General features: G+C 35.7%; 1 protein-coding gene across 1 annotated transcript; it reads right to left on the bottom strand.

Annotated features, from left to right (window-relative positions):
* Window positions 1-3512: 3512 nt before the first annotated feature.
* LOC133319312 (uncharacterized protein C05D11.13-like) lies at window positions 3513-3854 on the bottom strand. The gene has a single exon (XM_061523270.1). The coding sequence runs from the start codon at window positions 3852-3854 to the stop codon at window positions 3513-3515; it is 342 nt and encodes a 113-aa protein (XP_061379254.1).
* Window positions 3855-14264: the final 10410 nt, after the last annotated feature.

Here is a 14264-nt window from a genome sequence, read left to right as displayed (position 1 = left end):
CTTCGCATAGGGAAGGGAATTCCTTTTCTTCAATGAAATAATCAGACCTTTTAAATTCAACTACTGCCTGTCAACAATTAAAACCATCACTGTAGTTGAACGAACAACGTCAGTCCCCTTTATCTTATTGGATGGGATCCAGGAAATCGTAAGAGTAGTGTACATCACATATTTCGTAGCGAGGCGCACTATAGAACTACACAGTTTTATGTTCTTTTCGTAAAATGTTATAAGTTGCGTTGGAGCTATAAGACCAGTAAAAAAATATTTTTAATAATCAAAGCTGTCAGGGAATTTGTCAAGGATATTTTTTAAATAAATATATAAGAGAAACCATTTTTTCTGGTATATATATATGGACCAGAAATGGATGAACCACATTGGGAAAGGAGGAAAATATTAAAGAAATGGAAGGAAAATAAATTAAAGGGCAATCTGAGATCGACAAGGAAATCGGATATAGTCTTTAAGGGTAAAAAACGGTTTCTCTTGATCTCGGACAAAACAAAAAGAGCTATAGAATAAAGTCCAATGGTTTAGTTTTATATAAAATTAAAAAATGTAAAAATTGTTGTGCTTTTTCGATATTAATTTAGAATAAGGTGAGAAAAAAAATACTTTTAATCACATAAATTACAGCGTATTTGGGACATAAAAAGATAAGTTTTCACCAAACTTCATTAAGAAAATTAGTCTAAAAAGATAAAAATAAAAACTTGGTTTTTTGAATTTTTCATATAAATATTGAGGTTACGTGGAAAATTTTGTATACAAGATACAAAATTTTTACATATTTTTATTATCAAAAGTATAAATAAGCTCAGTATTATGAATAAAACTTTTAATAATAAATGTTGTTATAGTAAGTACATAGAGTACATACAAAAGAACAAGTCACTGTAAGAAAAATCTTAATTACATACTTAAGAAAATATTTATTCGTAAAATAAAATAAAATTAAGCTTGCCCCAACATGTAATTCTGATAACAACTGAATTAGTGAGAACAATATCTGAAAGATTGTAATAAGATCAAAAGAAGTCTTTTAAAATAATTTCTTAATTACTAATAATATAATAATGAGAAGGAAAAATAAACCTACCGAGGGTTATAGATAGCAAAGCGCTTTTTGGTCACGTTTATTTCATGATATGGGAACCAGGACTCCACAAGGTGGAAGGAGTGGTACAACCTGCTACGAGATTTCTATGAAAAGTAAAACTATTATTGATCCAACTACAGTTATGTATGTGTCCATATTATAGTTCCTATGTTCTTTATAACATTGTATACCAAGAGAACTAATTGAAATATTTTTATTTTTACGTAAGACAAAAAGGAAGAGCTCTTAACTTAACATAATATATTGTGACAACATTTGTCTAAAAAATCTCCGAAGAAAAACAGTTTTTTAACATTTTATTTTTACAAGAAGAAGTAAGTTGTTTATAGAAAGACCTGTATCTTTCTTAATTTCAGTTTTTATGGGTTTAATAGAATACAAATTGTTTTAAGAAAAAAAAATATGATTCGATTTTATTAGATTTTAAAAATACTTAGCCATCTTCATAAACAAAAGGAACCAAACAAATTCATAAAACTGATAAAAAGTAAGTAGTAATAATAATACATACAATATAATTGAAAAATATACTGGCTAATGGCTCGGATTTCAAAAAAACATTTGTTATATACACAATACACTTACATACGCAGACATACACATACATATATATAAACTAATTTGTAATAAATGTGTATCTTTAACAAGTGACACATTCTCAAACCACAAAATGAACAAATAAAATAGAAATAATTCTCTTGTTCCAATAATTTATTCAGTCTCCAGACAGAATAACCAAAGAATCTACTTTCTGATTTTGTTAAAAGTAATATTTTGAAAAATTTATGATGTTTAACTTTTATATATTCTTAACAGACTTTTTAAATATTATTTTAAATAGCTCAGCAAAACAAATTGCGCCCTATTAACGATTTAAAAACACCACCCACCGTAGTTTGTTGATATCGTTTATAGAACGAACAACGTCAGTCACGTTTATCTCATTGGATGGGAAACCAGGAAATCATGAGAGGCGAGTAGCGTACATCACACTTTTAAGCAAACTATAGAGCGAAACAGTTTTATGTTCTCCTGGTAAGATGTTTTGACCTTACGTCACAGTGTTTCGTAACACTCACGTTGTACATAAAACTGAATGATCATGCCCTGTGCTTGGAAACTTTGTTTAAATTTCTTTATGTGGACAAATTGCTGGCTATATCGGTTACCATGCCATCCATGTGCTTGGAAAGTTTGTTAAAATTTCTTTAGATAGACAAATTGCTGGTTAAGCCGGTTATTATGCAATGGTACGTTATTCGATTTTTTCTATTATGTCCTCTAATAGAGGCGAATGGAGCAATACATTACAGAATGGTGAGAGATACCCGTTTGTGACTGGAGGGTTTCTGCGAAACATTACATATTAAATAATCAATAGCAATAAGATGACTACAAAATCTATTGACGTTATTTCAAATGACTTTTTTATAAAATCACTAACGTTAGACTGTCAAGGAAAGAAAGAATATAAAAGAAAAACTGAGATCTCGTCCAAGGAACGTGTTTCTCTCATACCAAAAAAATACATTGTATTGAGCTTTGACATTATCTTTCTCGTTAATACAGTTTTTAAAAACTCGTAAACCACATGGCTATTACAAAATAAGGAAAAATGGTTAAGATAAAGAAACTTCCTTTAAGAAAGAAAATCTGTGTTGATACATTAATAATAAATTAAAGATATATATAATATATACACTTTTTAGAACTGAATAGCAAAACAATTTTACATTAAGAACGATAGAAAATCAGATACCTCACACACACAAAAACATAACCAACACACAAGCACAAGTTTAATAATGTCGTAATAGAAAAGTTTCACTTTCATCCTCTGACAAAACATAACCCTCTGAGTTTCATGTTCTCCTGGTAGGATGCTATGAGTTGCTGTGGCGCTACGAGATCAGTAGCGCCACAGCAGTTCATTTTAAATCAAGAAGGAATTTAAAACAAAACGTGAAACTTATATATTTTTAGAAACAAGGTAAGAATTGACTTTTCAAAAAATAATTTAATAATTTAATTCCACTACTAATTTATTAAATTTACACAAAAATAAAAACAATTCTAAATGAATAACTTTCAACTATCCTGATTTAAACTAATCGTTAAATGAAATCCGAATATACACAATCGAAAGATTCCACACTTCGAAAATCTACTAACGACTAAACTATCACACCAACGCTCGTTAAGAAACAAATGAGGGTCCTGATGTCCTCTGACAACTGCTTATATGTCGATTGAGTGTCTCCTACCCTCTCATATTCGTACAATATATATATATATATATTGTACAATATATACTCTCATATTCGTACAATATATATATATATATATATATATTGTACGAATATGAGAGGGTAGGAGATATATATATATACTAGCTTTTGCCCGCGACTTCGTTCGCGTGGACTTCGGGTGTCTCCGCAGCCCGTTGAGATGCTAGATACTCAGCATGCTGTCGACATCGATCCTGGGACTGTTCGGGTGTCTCAGAAGCCCGTTGAGATGCCAGATATTCAGCGTTCTGTTGACGTCGAGCTTGAGACTGTTCGGGTGTCTCTGCAGCCCGTTGAGATGCTAGATACTCAGCATGCTGTCGACGTCTATCTTGGGACTGCTCTGGTGTCTCAGCAGCTCGTTGAGCTGCCTCACGCTCTGCTTGTTTAAGCCTTCGCAGTTCGGCTTGTGGAAACGTCTCGTTAAGTCTAGCTACTTTCATAGTTTGAGCTTTATTAGAGCTTTGGGAAAGATTAGACTTACGCTTTCGCGGCATAATTCTTAAGTACGTGTTGTTTCTATACTTCCAAAAAATACAGTACGGTAGTTATTGTTATGATTGTACTTTAATGCAATCCTTGCCTATTTAATTAACCTATCTATATAGTAATTCAATTATCAATGAAGTAATTCGTTATAATTAACCTATTTATATAATTTGTTATAATTAACGGTAAATAACCTATCTAAATAGTAATTGAATTATCAATGAAGTAATTCGTAAAAATGAAGTATCTTCTTGTACGTGTAACTCCTAACCAAAAAGAAACCTGGCAATAACTAAGCTTAGGCCTATATTACTTAAAGTAGGCGACCATACGTTTTTATCAAATCGCTAGTGCCTTGAAAATTCGCAAAACGGACACAACCGTCAACGACGTCTGCCCTCACGCGTCTGCCCGCGTTCGGGTCGCGCACTCAGCGATGAGCCACTTTTTCCCCACCGCACCTACCCCGCTCCCCCCACGCCCCGTTCGCCTGGCGCTGCTGCCGGTATTTATCACCGAAACGGTATTTATCGCCGAAATTGCTATGACTCTGCATTTTAAATCTGTGATATCTTCGAAAATATTTATTTAATTTACATGCTGTAAAAAGCCATATTGATCTTTATTAAATGCACAATGTATTTAAGATACTTAATTGGATAAGGATTAATACTGTATTGCTTAAAATCGCTTCGTAAATAAGCCATTATTTCTCGTACAAAGTAAAGGATAAAAAATGGTTATTGTGGGTTATTCCTAAGAGATAAACATATACCATCACGGACATTTTTGTAGACCTTTTTAAGTTGTACAATACTGTAGTAAATTGTTTTGATCTATCTTGTAGGATTCAGTCAGCGTTTGCAATGTAAGCGCAAAAAATGTGTTTTTTTTACGACCTCACATTAAAAACCTCAAAAATTTTAGCCTATGTGTTATTCTGATGTATAAGCTATATTGTGGTAAAGTTTCATTCAAATCCATTCAGTAGTTTTTACGTGAAAGAGTAACAAACATCCATACATCCATACTTACAAACTTTCGCCTTTATAATAGTAGTAGGATTAGCATACATTTTTTGCATGATAACTAACTATATGATACGTATGGTTAAGCAATGAAAATAGTCCTTAAAGACAATTTCGACAATAATTTATAAGTATAAATAAGTATGGTTATAAGTAATGGCTTTTATATCCTATCTGTTCTGCCTGAGGCAGTTCTACTTTTTAAAATGCATTACTTTACTTAGATAATTTGCAAGTTCATTTTAAAACAAGAAGGAATTTAAAAACAAAACGTGAAACAAAGTTTAAGTCACTTACTTCGTGATGCATGTACCAGGTGTTTGAAGCTATATACTATACTTAATACTATGCTACGATGCGGCTACGAAAACAGAGAGAGTATTGATCGTACGATTAATAAATAAATGTACATTTCAGAGCCTCAATAGTGAGATAATTAAAAAAGATGTAATAATTCATTTAATTGTTATTATACAATTGTCTGTCATAAATCTCTTATTTCTTTCTTGCTTAGTAAAGGCCAATTTAATAAAATATATTTCAGGAAAAAGCTCATTATTATGCTATCGCATAAAGCTCATTCATATATTTTTAAAATCTCGAAAGACATTAGTGGTTTAAGAGCAAATATTTATTCTATCGAGTGAATAAGTTGAGAAAACCTTGTGAACTGAAACACTTGAAACTTAAATATAAATCTTTTACTGTGAAGTCTGTGTTACTACAATAAATCACATCATAAGAAATTGATATCGAAAACAGTTCTGAGCACGCTACTCCGACATACATATACAGCACTAACGCTACGGCCTACTGTTTTAATATAAACAAGGAAGGGTTTCAAACTTTACATAATATTGCAACATGTATGTACATTTATAACAAAATCTCCACAGGAAAAAAGTGTTTTTGACATAAGATCTCAGTAAGCAAGTAAGGAAACATACTGTAATTCAATGATATAATAGTAGTGCTGAGTCACTACTAATGTAGTCACTTAAATTGATTCATTCATGCATTCATACGGGAGATCAGAACTTCTTAAGATTCAATTTAAGACGAGATTCTACGAAATTGCTAGGAAGACTATATTTACCCTTTTATTTAATTTTTTTAATGTATTTTTTTTTTTCTACCTTTAAAAACACCGAAGAACTAAAGTACCAAGTATTCATAATGGTAAAGCAATATCTGCTACGAGGATGCTACGAACAAAAAGAGTACATTGAAAATACGATTAGTAAACACATGTATTTACAGCTTCATTAGTTTGAGGAAATATAAAATGATGACCAAACTGAAACCAAGCTTGGTATAATTCTCTTTATGCTCTCTGATATTATACACCCTAGTTTAATTAAATTTCGAATTCCCTTTCTTTATGATAGTCGAACTCGGGAATTCCTTTTTTTCATGATAGTCGATACAAACTAATTTTTTTGCAGGATTTCATTTGAACTGTAATGTATACATATTTTAAACAGAACTTTTAATAATTACAATTAATATGATTTAAATTGATTTAAATTGCTAAAAAATTAAATTTATATTGCTTCTCATACGCATCAATCATTACAGTCCAATCCGAAGCCGCTGTAATGATAGAGTAAGATTTGAAGGTTTATTTTGTAGCCCTAGTGCCTTCTCTCACAAAAGGTATTGATAGCTTGTATTGATAGCTTGTAGTGGTTATTTCTTTTTGCGCTCTGGGTACCGAAACCGTTTTCAGCAACCGTGATCACGGGCAGACGGGATGTTAATGTCTGTCAGTCGGTCCTTGTTATTTATCATCTACCGCCATCGATTTCTTAATTTTCTGGCGTACCGCTCTGGATGCCGGCAGAATGCGCTTACCGTGTCACGAGGTCATGTGGTGTGGTAATGGATATAGGATTTTATATTTTTAAGGAGGGGGTCCCAGGTGTTGGATAGATTCCAGCCGCCTTCTCTATTGAAATTTGGATGTTTTAATTTCAATAGCCTCGCGGATGAACCTCGGTATGTACCTGTCTCACGAGCGAGGATTTGTGATTTATCAAAACGAATGTAGTGGCCTGGTTTGTCCCTTGTGTGTTCACACACTGCTGAATTCGACGCGCGCCTATTGTTGATGTCTGAGATGTGTTCCTTCACCCTTGTACCGATGCTCCTCTTTGTTTGTCCAATGTATGATAACCCACAATCACAATCGAGTTTGTATACACCCGCTTGTTGCAAAGGAATGGTTTTCTTGATAGTTCTCAAGAATTGGTTCACTTTCTTATGTGGTTTGTAAATAGTCTTAATCGAAACCTTCTTCAAGTTGTTGCCTATTCTGTCAGTAACTCCCTTCACATATGGTAATATTGCAGGTTGTCGCTCAACTGTGGGTGGCTTCAAGTGGTTCTTGCGATGCTGGCGAGGCACGGGCAGGAGGTTGGTGGTGAACTTGTCGCTTTCGAGTGTCGCAGAGAAGATGCTCGAGAGTGACAGGTCCTGGATGGCGGTGTCCTCCTTCTGTGAGACGGTCATGTCCACGAAGGAGGCATCTGAGCGGGAACGGGAGGTTGCAGCTGATGCACCCTCCCTCCGCAGACGACGGGGGGGGGGGGGGGGCGCCGGAGGCGATATTCGCAACGCCTCCAATAGCGCCCCTCCACTACGGGCTGGGGTTGGGCTGGTAACCCGGCTCCTGTGAAAGCCCGGCGTCGTCGGGACGATCCTAATTGCCGGGATCGCCTCCTTTCTCCGAGGGAGTAAGTCCGGTCTTTGCCAGGACCGGCCAGTCGCTGGTGTGCCCTGTCGCTGACAGATCCGGGGTGCACCAACTTAGCGGCCGATGGCTTTCGCAGTGGTTTTAGTGAGTAGGGACCTGCCCAGGTCGAGTCTCACACATCCTCTCCGGCCCCACCAAGGCCGGTGAGACGGCTCGTAAAAAGAGTTTCCCTGCGTCATCAAAAAAAAAAAAAAAAGGAGGTTGGTGGTGAGAGCATGTTTTACATGCTGCAGCTTTGTTTCTAGGTGGTCAGCATCACAAAGGTGTTGGGCTCTCTGTAACAAAGATTTGCCAACGGTAGCTAACTGGATAGGGTTGTTGTGTGAGTTACCATTGAGGTACCTGTCCATATGTGTGGGTTTCCTATAAACAGTATGTCCAAAAGTATTGTCAGGGTTCCTAACGACAAGTATATCAAGGAAAGCTAAAGAATTATTTGCATCTAATTTTATAGTAAACTGAATCTTGCTATTGATAGAATTAAGGTGGCTAAGAAAAGCAAATGTTTTATTTTTATTTAATATTGTGAAGGTGTCATCTACATACCGTTTATATATTAAAGGTTTTATTGGAGGAGAGCAAAGGGCTCGCGCATCGAAGTCCTCCATGAATATATCAGTCTATTCTAAGATCTACTTAGAAAACTACACACCCACGCATACACGCACTTGGTTTGATTATTTAACTTTATATGATACTTCTCAGGTGTCTACCGAATCAGAGAAGGAAATTGAACTGAACAATGTTACTGTTGGTGCCACTACTGGGACTAGTACTAATCGTAGTAGAATAGACTTCTGGGTGAATCCCGAGGAGATACGGGCGAGAAGGGAGGCAGCAAGGGCGGTGAGGGGGGCAGGTGTTATAGGTAAAAAGATTCACTATATATAAAAGTAAAAATCCATATAATTACTAGCCAAATACATAGCAGTGTGAAAAAATCGACAGATGCAGAATTATTCCTTAGTTTTGATAAATACAGCTTAAAAATATCTATAAAAAATTAATTCCACAAATACATAATAATATTGATGAGTTATTCCACATATGTTAATACGATATTTATACATAGTCATAGGAATGCTGACGTCACCGGAAAGCCCAAGGGTCAAGGTCAAGAAAAGGAAGTGTTGCTGAATAGGGATAGGAAAGAAAAGAATAAGTCGTCCAAAGGTAACCACGGGAGGAGGCAGGGCGAGCAGTGGAAGAGATCTCAGGGGATGATGCCCTCATAGATTACTACTGTTTGGAATGTTTAGTTTAATGTTTGAAGTCATTCATCGCTATGGCTCTGAGTAAAGGTTTAGCATTTTCTATGACATACATTGGTTTTAACGTCTTGCTTAAATTTTGTAATGTTTTGGTAATTTTTAATATGAAGTCCATAGAGAAGTAACTAGTGGTGAGTATTGGGTCCGTGATCCAGATGATTGTGTGTTACCAGAATGATTACCTTACCTTAATATCAGCGGAGAATTTAAGAATAGTTTAAGTGATTTGAATAAAGGAAATATAAGGAATTTATAAAGGAATAAATTTGGTTCTTATTTGTTATTTTCAATATAATTCATTACCATTTATTATCTAGTGTTAAAAATAATGTTCACTCCGGTATGGCGTAAGCTGATGATGATAATGATATGATAACGATATGATAGTTGTCTTAGTCACGTTGCTCAGTTCTCATGCGAGTAATGCTACGTTGTTTTTGATGACTTCATTGAATAGACATTTCAAATAAATATTAAGACGTGAAGTTGTGAAATAAAAACTACATTGTTTTTATGATATATTAATATCTAAAGCACTGCTTCTGGTTGTACCTGTTTTTTTGAAGCTCTGTATCAGTTATTATATATTTATATGGTATTAAATATTTAATCATTATTTTCTTTGATTTAAATTTCATCCTCTGTGTTTTGTAATAAAAAAAAAAATAATCTCATCTCTAAAGTTCAAGTATTTTTCGTATTTACAAAGTCTAAGGAATAATTTTTGAGGTTTTATGCGGCTATATCAATTACTCCTATACGCCGAGAGTTTTCTCGATAAAGAAACACAGTTGTTTTAATTTCGATTTTGTTTATTGTCAATCCAAAACCGTAACTGGAAGATATTTAATTGGTTTCTGTTTTTAAAATATAAAAAGTCGTTATTTATTCAGTCATTCTTAAAAGTATATTTTTTTTGTTTTTTGAGACTTACGTTCAGGCGAAATCGATTTTTTTTTGGTACTTACGTATCAATTATTTAATTACACTCTTAATTGAATGTGTTATCTGTCTCCGTGATTATCTTCCAAAAACAGACGGGCAAAATAAAATATCATCAATTTACATATGCTGTAAATGCAGTCACAAAGACACAATTTCTATTTATGTTTTTAATTATAGAAGCATTTACAGTGGTGTTTCTTTTTTGACATTGAAACGGTTAATAGGCGGTTTTTGTTTGTCTAAATCCATGACCGGGAAATGGGAAAGATTATGGTACGTCAATAGTGGACAAGATATTGGAGTTTTGAATTTTATTTTCCATCTGTGCTTAGTAATATAGGGTTTTCCATTAAGGGCGCTTGATCTTTGAAATGCAAAAAATAATACATATAGGAAAGATATTTGCGAAATTTTTTTTTTATTTGGAAGGTCTATCGACCCCATTATGTATGGAATATGACATCATTCAAATGACCGCCACGGCTTCGGTTGGTGGCGCGCACACGAAAGGTCCAATTTTCGATGACTCTGGCGCACAAATCGGGCTGTATTTGATCGATGGCGTGGCGTATGTTGACTTTGAGGGCATCGGTGGTTTGCGGCTTGTTGGCATAGACCTGCGACTTAAGAAAACCCCACAAGAAAAAGTCCAGCGGGGTCAAATCGCACGATCTCGGTGGCCAGTTCACGTCGCCTCCGCGCGAGATGACCATGTCCAGAAATTGCTCGTGCAGAACTTCCATCGTAGCGTGTGCTGTGTGGCACGTAGCGCCGTCCTGTTGAAACCACATGTTGTCCAGATCCATATTCTCGATTTCAGGCCAAAAGAAGTTGGTTATCATCGACCGGTATCGCTCACCATTGACGGTGACGGCCACACCATTATCGTTTTCGAAAAAATACGGACCAATCACGCCTCCGGCCCAAAATCCGCACCAAACAGTCACTTTCTGCGGATGCATTGCCACTTGGTGAACCTCGTGTGGATTGGTCTCGTCCCAAATACGGCAATTTTGCTTGTTGACATAGCCATTCATCCAAAAATGCGCCTCGTCGCTGAAGATGATTTTTTTGCCAAAATCGGCGTCAACTTCCAACTGCTCTAATGCCCAGTCAGCGAACACACGGCGCTGTCTATGGTCATTAACCTTGAGCTCTTGGGTCAGCTGGATCTTGTACGGGTGCAGGCTTAAGTCACAACGCAAAATTCGCCAAGTTGTCGTCTGCGAAAGGCCGAGTTCCTGTGCGCGACGCGGAATTGACTGCCGCGGGTTTTCGAGGACACTGTCGCGCACAGCGGCGATATTCTCGGCAGATCTCGCGTTACGTTGACGCACGGGAACCGGCTGATTGTTAACTGACCCGGTTGACTCGAATTTGTCCACCAATCGACGGATAGTCGACTCGGCAGGACGATCATCGCGACCGTAAAACGGGCGAAGTGCGCGGAACGTTGCTCGAACTGAAGACCCATTTTCATAAAACAATTTTATGATTTGCACGTGCTGCTCGACACTGTAACCTGCCATGGTGGTTTGGGAGGACGGAATGAATATAACACACTGCATTTGACAGCTGTCACTCAAACAACATGGCCGCAATCAGCTGTCAAAGTTCAAGCGTCCCTATTGGAAAACCCTATATATATGGAATATGGGCTTACTCGACCGGAGAAATACCACCCTCTCACAGAAGTTAAGGCTAAGTTAAGGCTTTCTAGGTCCTAAGATGGATAATATAGGTCGTACTCCATCCTTAGAAGAATAGAAGATAGCTTTTTGAAAGATCTTAACCAACCTATAAGTAACGGCAAAAAAACTTGGTTCTACGCTAATTATCTAATATCATATTGGAATTGGCCTTTCCTCGTCTATGATTTTAATAAAACCCTTTTTTCCAAGTTATAAGATATAAGATATCCCGGAGAAATCCGATGATGACGTCGTTACATCACTCCCCAAAAGCTAAAGATGCCCAAGAATCAAGACTTCAATTCCATAAACAGTTTATGATAGGAGAACAAAGTAACAGAGCGGGGTTAGTATCAAGTAAGAAGGCCAAAGATACAAATATATTAAAGATGATTTATATTATTTTAGTCGGCATGACGGGAATTCTAAATATAAGATCCATGCAAATATCTTAGAAATGCAGAAGGAGTGGCTACACATAGGAGATTTTTGCAAGCTATTAGCACTAAAATGGCGCACCCTAATTTATTATTGGTCGCCGTCATTGCTAAAAATTTATCTCAATGCGTTCCAAATGACTCTCCCAGATCAGAGTAATTTAGTAAGATGGAAGGAAGGCAGTTGGAACTGCTAAGCATTTACTGGTGGGATGTAAGGTACTCCTGGATAGCGCACAATACTCGCGTTGTCACGATAGGGTTTAAGAGGTCATACGTGAAGCGGTTAGACTTTCGGTAGCAGGAGCGCAAAAAGAAATATCCACAAACCAGCGATCAAAAGGTTTTGTGAGAGAAAGCATTAGGACTAAAAAACCAAACGTCAAGCCTTATTCCATACTTAAAGTAGCTTCGGATTGGACTATAATAATGGATACGTATGAGAAGCAATATAAAATCCCAGAGGATATATGTGCGTCGGCGCCAAGACCAGACATTTTTATATTCGCGAATTTTAAAGTCCATTGTGCTATTAGAGCTCACGGTTCCTTGGGAAATCAACATCTCCAATGACTATAACATCAAGGTCAACACGGGCTCACTAACGAAGTCACTAAGAATAGGTTCGTTGTACATTTGTACGCGGTAGAAGTAGGAGCGAGAGGTATACCAGCTAAATCTCTCTACAACCCACTAAACGACTTGAGCCCGTTAAGAACTAACATCAGTTCGTTTTTGGATTGTACGTCGAAGGCACCTCTAGTGGGTGCGTTTCAAATTTGGTTAGGTAGATAGAAGAGCTGGGACGGTGGAGGTGAGCGCTTAACGCGAGCTAGATAGGGATCCCTTAAACCTACACCTGGGTCGCCAGCCCCGGGCACTGTTGAAGCTCCTCCCCTTGCAACGCGATGGATCCGGCACCCGCACGGTGAATCCATGGAATGCTGAGAGGTTTCGTCTTTTACATATGTTTTATTTATATTTATAAACAGGATATTTTTTTTTATTGTAGATGAATGTTGGGCGTCTACTATAAAGAAATGCTTGGTCGTTTTAAGCAATAAGCAAATTAGAAAATCAAAAAACGTTAAAAAAATCATCTGCTAAGGATGATACAAAAAGTAAAAGTATTGAAATAGGTATTATTACACACGTCGTTCTCCTCCAGTTTCACTAGTAAGTAAAGTAAAAAAAGATATAATATTTAATTTGTTTATCTTAACAAATTTTAAGTTGTGCCAGACTCCATTCATTTACCCTCATGCCTCATAATGCTGGTATATAGTGTTTCTCATTCCATAATGTAGTACTTTTTACTGAAACATCACTATGAAGGCCATATTTAAAATAACCTAACCTGAAACATCACTAGCTCTGTTTTATGTTCGCCTGGTAAGATGTTATGAGTAAGTGTTACGTAGCAGCAGCTTGATTTTTTTCACAACTCAACAAACACAATTTTTTTTATAACTAGCAACTTTTACGTTATTTACTGTTTATAAAAGAAATAAAAGAATATGTGGCTAAAAGCAAATACTATACTAAGACATTACTGATTAATTTAATAATGTCAATTTTGTTATCTAAAAATAACAGAGAAACTTAAATTATTCATTGAAAAATAGTGAGCTAAATAAATACTTTTGCAAATAAATACTTTAGCTAAATACTTTTGCAAAGGTTTTCTTTGCATTACTAATGCGAATAATTTCATTGTTTAACGAATTTAATTAGAATACATTATTTTAAATTTTAAGGAATCAAATTGTCATATATACAACAGATACATTATTTATTTAAATAAAATTCGAAATAAATTCGCATACCTGTCCATGTCATCACATTATATTGCAACAACACTCTTATAGATTTATGTTCTCCTGGTAAGATGTTATGAGTTGCGGTGGAGGTACAAGACAAAAATTTTATTTTTATTTGCTGATAAAAGTATAACAAATTTGTGCATCTCAACAGACGTTAGAACTAGAATTATATATTAATATAGAAATAACTTAATAATTAATACACAATTAATAATTAACAAATTGTTTATTTCGAAACACTTTGTATGCACGTGAGAGAAAAGGAAACTAAACTCAGTGGCGCCATCACGCGTTACGTTAGGAATTACCCTAACCTATGAAATTATCATTAATATATTTTTTACACTTTTTCCTTATATTGGTAGTAAGTATATAGATTAATTACAACAGATGAAGTCTAGGTAGGGAAAACTT

The sequence above is a fragment of the Danaus plexippus genome, chromosome 17 (genome assembly GCF_018135715.1).
Source record: "Danaus plexippus chromosome 17, MEX_DaPlex, whole genome shotgun sequence".
Classification (NCBI taxonomy): Eukaryota; Metazoa; Arthropoda; class Insecta; order Lepidoptera; family Nymphalidae; genus Danaus; species Danaus plexippus.
The sequence above is the reverse complement of the archived record's forward strand: the minus strand, read 5'-3'. Positions and strand labels throughout refer to the sequence as shown.